This window comes from Chelonia mydas, chromosome 5 (genome assembly GCF_015237465.2).
Source record: "Chelonia mydas isolate rCheMyd1 chromosome 5, rCheMyd1.pri.v2, whole genome shotgun sequence".
NCBI lineage: Eukaryota > Metazoa > Chordata > Testudines > Cheloniidae > Chelonia > Chelonia mydas.
The window spans coordinates 116,411,526-116,422,979 of record NC_051245.2 but is presented as its reverse complement, the minus strand read 5'-3'; the positions used below and the strand labels follow the sequence as shown (position 1 = coordinate 116,422,979).

General features: G+C 42.8%; 1 protein-coding gene across 8 annotated transcripts in view; it reads right to left on the bottom strand.

Moving 5' to 3' along the window:
• The window catches only part of ACO1 (aconitase 1), a 46,571-nt gene that overhangs the window by 21,327 nt on the left and 13,790 nt on the right, over positions 1-11,454 (bottom strand). For 7 of the 8 annotated variants that reach the window (XM_043547770.1, XM_043547773.1, XM_043547772.1 and 4 more), the window contains 6 exons: positions 8,099-8,216; positions 7,341-7,509; positions 4,782-4,919; positions 2,467-2,536; positions 2,175-2,358; positions 17-156 (listed from right to left, as the gene is read on the bottom strand). In XM_043547770.1, the coding sequence (XP_043403705.1) occupies positions 17-156; positions 2,175-2,358; positions 2,467-2,536; positions 4,782-4,919; positions 7,341-7,509; positions 8,099-8,195 (798 nt within the window). In that variant the 5' untranslated portion in view covers positions 8,196-8,216. Of the gene's footprint in view, positions 1-16; positions 157-2,174; positions 2,359-2,466; positions 2,537-4,781; positions 4,920-7,340; positions 7,510-8,098; positions 8,217-10,770; positions 10,926-11,454 lie in introns of those variants that run through there. The other variant, XM_043547771.1, reaches the window with a different exon arrangement.

Sequence of the window (11,454 nt, the reverse complement as noted above, 5' to 3'; positions counted from 1 at the left end):
CACAGATGTCAGTTACCTTGGTAACGGTGAGCACTATGTCTGTGGATGTTACCAGGGGATGAGGATTTCCCATCAGCTTGTAACCAATCACTTTAGGAAGCACCATGCTGATTGGCTGGCCCAGCATCACCGCTTCTGCTTCAATGCCACCAACGCCTGAATCCAATTGGCAAGACAAAAGCAGAATTTTTTTTTTTTAGATGAGGCAATGCAGGCTGAAAGTTAACGAACCAGTGAAATAATGTTACTGCAAATAACGGAAAAGAAGTCACCACACAGCAGGGCTTGGATTGAGCTGCTCCGAGGGGACATTTCTTAGATGTTCTTATGCTGTTCTAAGATTTTGTTTAAAAAAGAAAGTTTCTAGCCCTCGGGGGCTCACTTTCATTTGGAAATTGAATCATGTTTAAAGCCAGTCAAGTTTGCGGACATGAGGCTGACTCGTCAGTGCAGAGAAGCACATAGAATCATAGATCAGGGTTGGAAAGGATCTCAGGAGGTCATCTAGTCCAACCCCCTGCTCAAAGCAGGGCCAATCCCCATTTTTTCCCCCAGATCCCTAAATGGCCCCCTCAAGGATTGAACTCACAACCCTGGGTTTAGCAGGTCAATGCTTAAACCCCGGAGCTATCCCTCCACTCAACACTGGGATAGCGAGTCCTGAGTAAATGCTGGTTGAGAAGAGTTGGTCCATGCCTGCTGAGCACAACTGAGCCTTTTCTGCACTGACCAGTCAGCATTTTATTATTTTAGTTCCTTCCCCCTAGCACCCGAGTCATGGACCAGGACCCATTGTGCTAGGTACTGTACAAACACAGAACAAAAAGATGGCCCATGCCTCAAAGAGCTTCCAATATAAGTGCAAGCCAAGAGTCAACAGATGGATACAGGCAGATGGGGGAGTACCAGGAAACAGCGAGACAATATTGGTGACAGGCACTGGTCACAGCCCACCAGCAGCCTGACCACTGTCAAGCTGTCAACTAGTTTGACTGTTTTTCAACTCTATTTGTAACAGTTTCCTTGTGAAGATGAGGCCATGGTTATAAATAGATTCTTTATTATTTGTATTTAACTAGCACTAGAAACCCCAGTCACGGACCAGGACCCTAAAAACACAGAACAAAAAGACGGTCCCCATGCCCCAAAGAACTTACAATCCAAGTAACGTGAGCGGATGCAGTGCTGTATTACCAAGGCTGCAGATACAGAAATTTCTTATATACAGATTTTAATCTGTAGCACTATGTAAAATAGATACAAATATTATGACTTACACTGTGTGTGACTGAAAACTTTATGAGAGTCTTTGTAAGCAATCAGCATTTTTGTAAGCTCTTTGAGACCAGGACACTTTGTTCTGTGTTTGTACAGAGCCTAGTATGCTGGTTGATGGAATCCTGGTTAACGGAGGGACTCGTAGGTGCTTTCACAATACACATGAAGTATCACTGCAGTATTCCCCGGGTATTCTTTATACTAGGTATAGGGATGACTACAAAATACTTCGGTTAGACTATCTACTTATGCAGATAAAATTTCAAAGCTTCTATTGTCTACTGTTGGCTAGGAACATATTTCTGTTTGTTATTCTGGCAAGCACTGTCCCGTTATTGTCCAAGCAAAGAACATCTGGTACTAGAATACTGGCAAAGACTGATCAAACCTTGTTTTGATGCACCTCATCCCCTCTCATCAGTACTGTCTTTGAATCAGAGTCTTTGATCCAAAACTGCTTTTATAGTTACTGTCACTAGGTAAACATTTTCAAAAGCATCTAAGTGATTTTAGACTCATGGGTCCCAGTGAAACTTTCAATGGGACTTAGGCTCCCAAATCATTTAGATGCTCTTGAAAATTTTACATCCCTCTCCCCCACCACTACCCAGGGACATTTTAAACCCACAATAAAAGAATATTTATTTAAAAATAAAAGCACACACAAATCCCCTACAACCTGACACATGACTGAAATGTGATTTGTTGTTTATTACTCTTACAATCATTGGGTATGGAATAGGAAATCAGGTTACAAAATCCTGATTTATAGGGTCATTTGAACTGGACACAGAAAAGGGAGTTTGTTGTACTTAGTCATTTTATTTTATATGTGATTTGATAGGAACACAAGCCATAACATAACCGAACAGTTCATAAAACTTCAGTGCACTTACCCCAGCCCAGCACTCCCAGACCATCAATCATTGTAGTGTGTGAATCAGTGCCTACCAAGCTGTCTGGATAATAGTACCCATTCTGATCAAACACCACTCTTGCCAAGTATTCTAAATTCACTTGGTGGACAATTCCCGAGCCGGGAGGAATAATCTTCATGTTGTGGAAAGCTTGGGAGCCCCACTGAAACACAATGAATAAGAGCCCCAAATATTAAATACACAGGAACAGTGAAAGAGTGTTGATTCATCCCATCTTGCAACATGTAAAGAGGAGAAATTCTTCCCATACCTTTAAGAATTCAAATCTTTCTTTGTTCCTTTCAAACTCCAGCTCCTGATTCTTCTGCAAACTGTCTGACCTGCCGGTGAAATAAATGAACAACAAAGCTACAAGTCTCCAACTGAATTTAGTGTGTGGTCTGGTGTGTGCGTATAGTGAAAGAGAAAACAGAAGAGCACTTGTAGTTCATAATGCCTATCAGTTTTATATGTTTCAAGCAATTGCAGCTGTGAGCTAAAGGCAAATGATCAAAGGGGCTTAACAAGTCTCAACAGGAATACCTATCATCTGGCTCAAACATTAATCCCATACAGAATGTAGGCATCACGTCTGCAATTTGATAAAGTCTAGCTTACATCTTAAAGCAATGGAAAGTTTTCCAAACCTAAATGATATGCAAGCTGCATAGCAGTAAAGGAAGCTGATGTCAGTAATTGTGATTGAACATATGCGGATACTGATCTGGAACGTACACCACAGTTCAAGCCTGTACTCCTAAAAAAATATATGAAACAACTGTACGTAAACATAAAATCCCTAAGAAGTGATTATTTTTGGAGCAGGGACACTTCTATACTCTCGGAGCCATGCAGCACACTGTGGTCACTGTGAAAGAACTAAACAGCAATGATAGCTGGTCAGCAAATTAATTTATTTATTTATTTTGAGAAATTTGTCCATCTAAAATGGGATTTCATCAAAAATTATTTTTTGTGAAACCCTATTTTTCACTGAAAATACCGTGCTTTTGTAAAAAACGAGAACCATGTATATTTCTGTTTTTCAATGACATTGACAAAGAATTCTCACAGGGAAGTATATTTCCCCCGACCCCAACCAGCTCTCATAAGAAAACAGAGATTCAAATGAAATGGAGGAAGAGCATGTTTAAACAGATCAGTACCAACATGTACATATACTCCAGAGACATCTAATTCCAAACTGAAATCCATTCCTGACCTTTTCTCAGGCATATTTTAAGACTGCGGTTTAAAAGTTAACGAGGAGCAGATCTCAGACAAATGATCCAACTCAAGATCTAGGGGGGAAAAAATTGGACAAACTGCTGAGCTTTTTAGTTAGCTGGTTCACTGCCAATGGAGGTTTGCATCCATGTGGCTTTTGAGGTTTAAAATAACCTGCTTTTCTAAGAATCACATGGAGGGAATTTTTTTTAATAAATAAATAAATAAATCAATCAATCCATCAAGAGGCTTATTTCCACAAATAGGATCAAAATCTTTATTTAAAAACAAAACAAAAAATAATCTGAGATGGGACACTAGATGGGGAGGGCACGGAGTTACTACAGAGAATTCTTAACCAGGTATCTGCCGGGCAAGTCCTGACCACATGTTCAGGATCTAAGATCTAACTGACTGACATATTTGGGGTCAGGAAGGACTCTTCCCCCAAGTCAGACTGGCAGAGATCCCGGGGAGGGGGTTACCTTCTCTGCAGCAGGGAGCATGGGTCACTTGCACGTTTAAACTAGTGTAAATGGTGAATTCTCTGTAACTTGAAGTCTTTAAAACCATGATTTGAGGACTTCAGTAACTCAGCCAGAGGTTTGGGGTCTATTTCAGGAGTGGGTGGGTGAGCTTCTGCGGCCTGCAACATGCAGGAGGTCAGACTAGATGATCACAATGGTCCCTTCTGACCTTCAAGTCTGAGACTGCTCTTAGATGCTAAGATTTCCTCCCCTTTTTGTATTGTTTTCATTTAAGTGAGCAGTTGTAATATTATTTCCTAATGAGAGTAACAAATATGGAATAAGTTACTGGGTAAGGCAACTGGAGTACAATGAATTTAAGGAGTTTGGAAAACAGAAGAGAACTAAGGGATGACATGAGAAAGCAGGACGGTATCACGAGGTTCAGCTAGGACATGCAGGATGGTAGGTAGGTTTCTAAGATCCCGATGCTGCAATGAGCTCTGTGCAGATGGACCCCTCCGACTGTTCAGAGTCCCACTGATTTCAGTGAGGCTCTGTACAGGTGCAAAGGCGCTCACTACAGGATTGGAGATTAAGTATTCTAGAGTTTCCAGTTCGCTGTTCCTTCCTTCCCCACTACATAAAAACACTGCTGTGTGCTTCTTCACCAAGGCAGCGATGAGCTAACAACCCCATTCTCAGAACTGAGCCAACACAGCCCAGTGTAGTAAATGGTCTCATTTAATCAGTCTTTAGCTTCTACAATGCTAGGGGACAAATCCTGTTTGCATAACGCAGTGTAGCTCCACTGTGGACCTATGCTAATTAACACCAGCTGCCCCTGGCTTCCTAGCAAGCATGGAAAATAAGATCTGCTTTATTTCCTTACCTCCTGTTAAAATCCACCTGGATGGAATGATCAATTACTAGATCAGCAGGACAGATGGGATTAATTTTTTCAGGGTCTCCACCCAGTTTCTTCACAGCATCACGCATTGCTGCAAAGTCAACCACTGCAGGTACGCCACTGAAATGAGAGAATTAAGCAAACTGAGGGGACAGAGCCCAGATCCTCAGGCATAGCCAGCCAATGCCACACTGCCACCAGATTCTGTCTCGAAAGCCAACACTGGAATCATCGCTCCATTGCAGCGGGACACAGAACCGGGGTGGGAGAAAGAACAAAGCCACATTTGGCTTCATCAGTGCAGAACACTTGGGTGGAAACGCATAAGGTGACAAAGGGAGGTGGTTGTGCAGCTTGGGCACTGGACAGGGAGACATGAGATCTGGATACAATCTCTGATCTTGGGCAAGTTACTCTTCCTTGCTCTGTGCCTCTGCTTCCCGTCTGTAAAATGGGGATAATACTACCACTTTTCTCCTACTAGCTGTGTGTACAGTGCCTAGCCCAATGGGGCTCTGATCATGGTTAGGCCTTCTAGGAACTAATGGATTATAGATCATGTTAGTATGAGTCGGTAGGAACATCATCAGCTTTTGACTTGCAAGCTGAACAAAGGTGACCCAGAATCCATGAGAGTGAGTGTGACTATGGAACCCTGTGGGAGTGAACAGGCTGGCTTTCTGGAGTAGAACTGCACTGACTGGCAATCAGGAAAGCACTGAAGGGAAGAATAACAAAGCCCCCCACTCAACTGTGACACCAAGTTCTTGAACTTGACTTAACAAATGCCCCCAAACCAACCACCCACATGCTTCACACTCCGTAAGTATCTCTGTTAGGCTGTTAGCCAGCAGTCACATTTTCACCTCTGGTAACAAGACTTTGTAGCAGTCCTATAAGCCTGGTTGCTCCAAGAACTGACATGACAACAAACAACAGACCTTCCTCTAGGTTTACAGTAGTGTCTCATCAGAGCATCTGGCAGTCAGTGTCATGTTCTAACCATGAGACCATAAGTTTCCATGTTTGCTTTTGCAGAGCGGATGGAAAGCTGGTGGTCCTTCACAGATGGTACATTTTGGCATTTCCAAGGTTACCCTAGCCACCACTGCCCACCAGGGGCATTTTCTGTAGCACTCAGCACTTCACTTTTAGACTGCTACTTTCTGGGAAACATCCTCACATAACAAAACATCTAATTCTGCAGGGAGTCAAGTGTACATAGTGTCCAGTGATGTGGTCATGGGCATTCAGGACCATTTAGGATTAGACTCCGAGTGTACTTCCTGAAATAGCAGCCCAGGAGAGAGAGACCATTTTAGAGTTCAAAGTGCAACAAGCGAAGATGTTCTTTGCTGCAAAGGACTAAAAATAATCAGCCTATAATGTTATAGAAGACTTGTGTGTAAGAAAAACAGCGCAGATTATTAAATACAACAGGGTCAACACAGGGAATAGGGTAAGGACTTGGTTGGAGTTTTGTCTGTAAACATTTAGGATTGCAAAGAAGAAAAGCCAACACAGCTCAGGTTTATATTCTGGCAGTCACTCTGATCTACGAAAATATGCATCTGAACGTAGTGAGTGTGATGTACAGTGTGTGCATGTCAACTTCCCCAGACTATATGTACAGCAAAGAAAGCAACTGATATTATGAGCTAACTGCATTATTGGTTGATACAGAAGAGGAGAAATAGGGCAGTTATTTGCAACACTATGGGGGATTGAGGGAGTGACACCAGAACACATGCATTTATGTATCCAGAGGCATTCAAGGTGAATTATGCACAGGGCTGAAAATCAAGAACCCTCAAAATTCTAATCCTGAACTAGCAATTTACTCACTATGGGGCCTTGTGCCAAGAGCCAGATTTTCAGTACAGCTCACTCCCATTTAGGCACCGATACAAGGGCTAATCTTTTCAAGAAAGCTCAGCACTCAGCAGCTCCCACCGTGACACTTGTGGACAGATTTTAGAAGAGATCAGCAGCGACCCTGGACGTTTATTTAGGTGTCTAAATGGGAACTGAGCTCTTTAGAAAGTATAGCTCAACCTCTCTGCGCTTCACTGTCTCCACCTGTAAAGCGGTCAGCATGCCTATCACCTCTCGGGACGTGAGCTAGTTAGGACCCCAATGCTGTTCCCAACAGAGGCAATGACAATTTTGCCACGGACTTCAAAAGCGGAACATGATTGAGCCCTCAGTTCCTGTGATGCATTTTGGAGAATGCCAGGCAATACATTATTTGCTAGGGTGAGAAATGGAATGAATCTGTTGTCCAGTAACGTGGAGAACGCCAAGGTTGTGCCACATTCCCTCTTATCACCTGGGTCCGAGGTTCAAAGGACAGTGGACTTTTGATGGAGTACTTTTAAAATGACCACGGTTTGCTTAAAGGAGCTCTGCCAACTTGACATCCAGTATGTTTAGAATAACGTGGCACCGCATCCACCCTCCACTCCCCTCTGCTTTGCCCACTGCGAATGGTTGTGGTTTTTACAAGCCCATTTTCCTAGCTTTAGGAAGCATTTGACTCACGTTAAATCCTGCAGAATAACTCGTGCAGGATTAAATGGCACTTCAACATTCTTGCTCTGCATCACATGCCAGTCGAGAATATTCTCGACATCTTCCTTCTTCACTAGGAACTCATCACAGTTGCGGATGGCTGCCTCCAGGAGGACCCTGATAGAAAATGGCAAACGTCCTGGGGGAAGAGACAGAAAGCAGATTGGTTTACACCTTTGAGATGAAGTTTCCAGATATATCTGGGCATGGCTGTGTCCTTTCCCCTTTTGGGTAGCAAAGTTCTGGCTCCCCTGAAGTCAATGGGAGTCTTGATATTGACTAGAATGGGGCCAGGATTTCACATATCATCTTTATTTGTGGCATACATCTTGCAATCACACACTCCTATCAAGTCCATCACATTATCAAGGCAGCATGGATGAAACTTGTCTTCCACTGATCTGGCTAGACCTTCATGCCCTGCCCGGAGGATACCCCTCAGTTGTAGGAAGCACTCAACTACCACATAAAAGGACCAATGTGCAGTCCAAGTTTAGAAAAAAAAGATCATCATCATAGCAGGAAATTAAATAAGCCTAGATGCTAGTACCCAAAAAACATTAGAAATTGATCTTCAAGGAATAGCTTTTGAATTTGTACCCATGTTTCCGTGCCCGCAAATCAAGTATCATCTAGAACTGCAGAGCCTTCCCACAGTCATTTTCAATGCCCACTGCAGCCTGAGTACACACGTCTCAGGCAGTTCCTTCTGAATGCTGCCAACATACCGTATCTCGCATCTCCCAATTTGTTCAGATTGAAGAACTTCTTTGCAGGCTGGTTGGAGTCTAGCGGCTCTGCAATCCATGCAAAAGGGTTGCTCATGATTAAAGCCCCTGTGTGTCACTGAAAGCACAAAAGAAAATCATGTCAGCTGCCCCAGAGGTAAATTCTGTATCAGCTGGAGCATATACTTCACAATATACATTAAACACACACACAATTCTCTTGTGACTCCTCTGCAGTCATTATTATAGGAGTCTTGTGAAGATTATGAACAAACCCAGCTGATTTCCACAGGGCTCAAACGCCTACATTTAAAGCACTGTGGGTGTTACAATGTTTACATGGTGACTATCTCCAGACAGACTTTGTGCCTTTCTGCTTTGCTAATCACACAGAGACTGCAGAGCCATTTCTTCAGTGAAAACTGCCAAGTCTGAACTAACAGGTGCCCCTCTCTTGCACACAAACAAAACATCTACACTGAGACAGACAGAACCTACTAAAAACGACTGATCCCCTGAAAATATTTTCAGAGGTACAAAGCACCCACACCTCTTATTTACTTTACTGGGAGCTGTGGGTACTTTCCACCTCTGGAGGGCAGAGAATCAACAATCTGGCCTCAGGGTAAAGAATTTTTCAGTTTAACACTCACCAGAAGTGGGGATTTTTGTCCATTATATAGCGGCCTGACAGACAGAGCACTTGACTGGGACTCAGAAGACTTGGATTCTATTCCCAGGTCTGCCACTGGCCTGCTGTGTGACCTTAAGCAAGTTACTTTACTGCCACATACCTCAGTTTCCCCATCTATAAAATCAGGATAATGATACCCACCTCCCTTGTAAAGCACAAGAGACAGGTACTATTAATATTAACAATAATAATAATAATAATAATACAGGGCCATGTTGTGCACACCCCAATCACAGTAGTGAGATTACTATCCAAATAGTTCAGTTGATTTCACTGACTCTACCTGGCTCAGTAATGAGTTCACAATCTGTCCCGCAGCGTTTTCAGACTATTCAGACATCAGTCACACCTCACTCAGTTTTAATGCTTATAATTAAAGCTAAGTGTGTGGGTGGAGAGGAGAGGCGCAGAGGGATTTTAGTTTGGTTAGTGAAGCGGGAAAGGCTTGTAGAAGTCTATGATTTATGTTTATGCGGAACTGCAAATAAGATACAACTGCACGAGACAGGCTCACGAGCAGGCAAAGGTGCCAAGCGGAGAGAATGCACTGTTTACTTAAGGTAACAATGCATTTTGCATTGGCTGATTTATGCAGAAAAGAGAAAACAAAAACAAACCACAACTCACTCCATGCCACACATTCACCTCTGGGAACGCACACAAGAGCCTGTCTTATTTAGGAGAATGAATGACGCATTGGCACTTCACTTTGCACCCACAAAAATATCAAATATTAAATATAAAAATACCAAGTTCACATTATTTGCAATTGCTGCATAAATTGAGTTATCATCCCTACATTTTCATAACAACAGAGCAGGAACCACTTCAGTTCTTGTCTACACAGACATCTCTAAATTCCCTTAAGACACTAATTGAGGTTTTGAACTTGGATTCTTCAAGTGAATGGGCTCATATCACACACACACACAAACACACACCCCCTCTCCCTCTCATTTGGATCTTTTACTTGTTACTTTACAAAGTGACTGTTCTTCCCAGTCTTGCAGTTATGAACCACTCACACAGCAATTTATTGACAGCAGCATTCCCTGAGGTTTTGTTCTTTGAACTTCTTTTTGTCTCCCTCTTCCTCTCTCCATTTCTTAGAGCCTCCTGGATAGTGCATGACCACAAGAGAACTCATCTGCTTCCTTCCTGCTATTCTAGCCAGTCATTCTCCTGGATGAATTTTATACCATCTTCGAAACTCAGCCCTTTGTTTCATGCATGCTTAATTTTTACAAGATCATTTAGTACCGCAGAAGATACAAAACACTAAGATGTTTCCTCACAGATAAAGCAAGTGACCATGGCTTTGCAGGGGCCATAAAACCTGTTTTCACTGTATCCATTTGCCACATTCTCATCTAGCTTTACAGTTTCAGCTATAACAGCCAGTCATATGTCAGTGTCAATCATGCCGGTCGTTACCGATGAATATGGGCTATAAACCAAGTGATGCCGGCACATAGTTCAAGCCAACCATCCATCTAGAAGCTGCAGGGGGAATGAGACTAGCCAAAAGCCCACGATTCTGCACAGATTTGTAAGTAATCACATGCTTTGGATACAGATTAACTTTCTATCACAGTGGAGCGTTTATTATTATTTTGCCTGCCTTGAAATGGGAACACACAACGGTCGGCATGCCATGGAGCTGGTATCGATGGCCTTCCAGGCTCTGTACAGTATGGAAGGTCGCAAGCATTTCATTGCTGGGTCATGTCCACAGCCAGCAGTGCTCCTGACATTTTCAATGAACAGAGACTCACAGCTGATCACACACTAAATAAATCATTTGTGCTTTCATCCTACAATCTCAAAGTGATTTCCAAAATTAAAATGAGATTATATCCCAGATAGCGGCTTTTAAAAAAATAAAATAAAAAACATGGGATTCTATGCTTATCAGCTGCCAGGAACTCCAGATCAAGTTGCTCAGTTTACACATAAAGATGTTTTCTAGCTGCCAAACCTGTAAACAGAATCCAGCTGAAGTCTTTCTGGTTTATGCATCACCGCCGCCAGCAAGATTCTGTGGGTTAAATTCTACGTGGAGTTACCCCTGGACCAGTCTTGTTTAGCTCAACTATAGAAGCCCATACTTTGGCGCTGAAGGTCCCAGGTTATAGTCCCTGTGGATAAAACCATTTCACACAGGTGTAACTGACCAAAACCTGGTAAACAATTCTGTGGGGGATGCACAGGAAGGAGTAGAATCCAGCTCGCTCACTCTGCAGAGCTAACAGCAGTAAAAATTTATTTTTACCTAGAATGTCAACAGATAGCACTCAAAATGCAAATAGAGAGCAGATCTGATGATTAAGAAAGTGCAGGAGGTTCACATTTTATAGGGGTCATACCAAAACTGGATCCAGGCCATGTGATCAAAAACGGAGGAGGAAAAAAGAACACTGAAAAGGCCGTAAGTTATTCTTGCTCCATCTCACCCAGCACTCTCCCCCCCCCCGCCAAAAAACACCCCACACTCCATTGTATTCAGTGCCCGAACAACCAAATAATGTTTGCCAGACTCCTGATCTCTGAAGTTCACGTGCATAAGGAATCAGATCAAGATTTCACCTGCTAGCCAGCACATGAAATGAGTGGGAGAGCAAGTTAGAAACACCACCCCATCAGCATAGTGGGATGGAGAAAA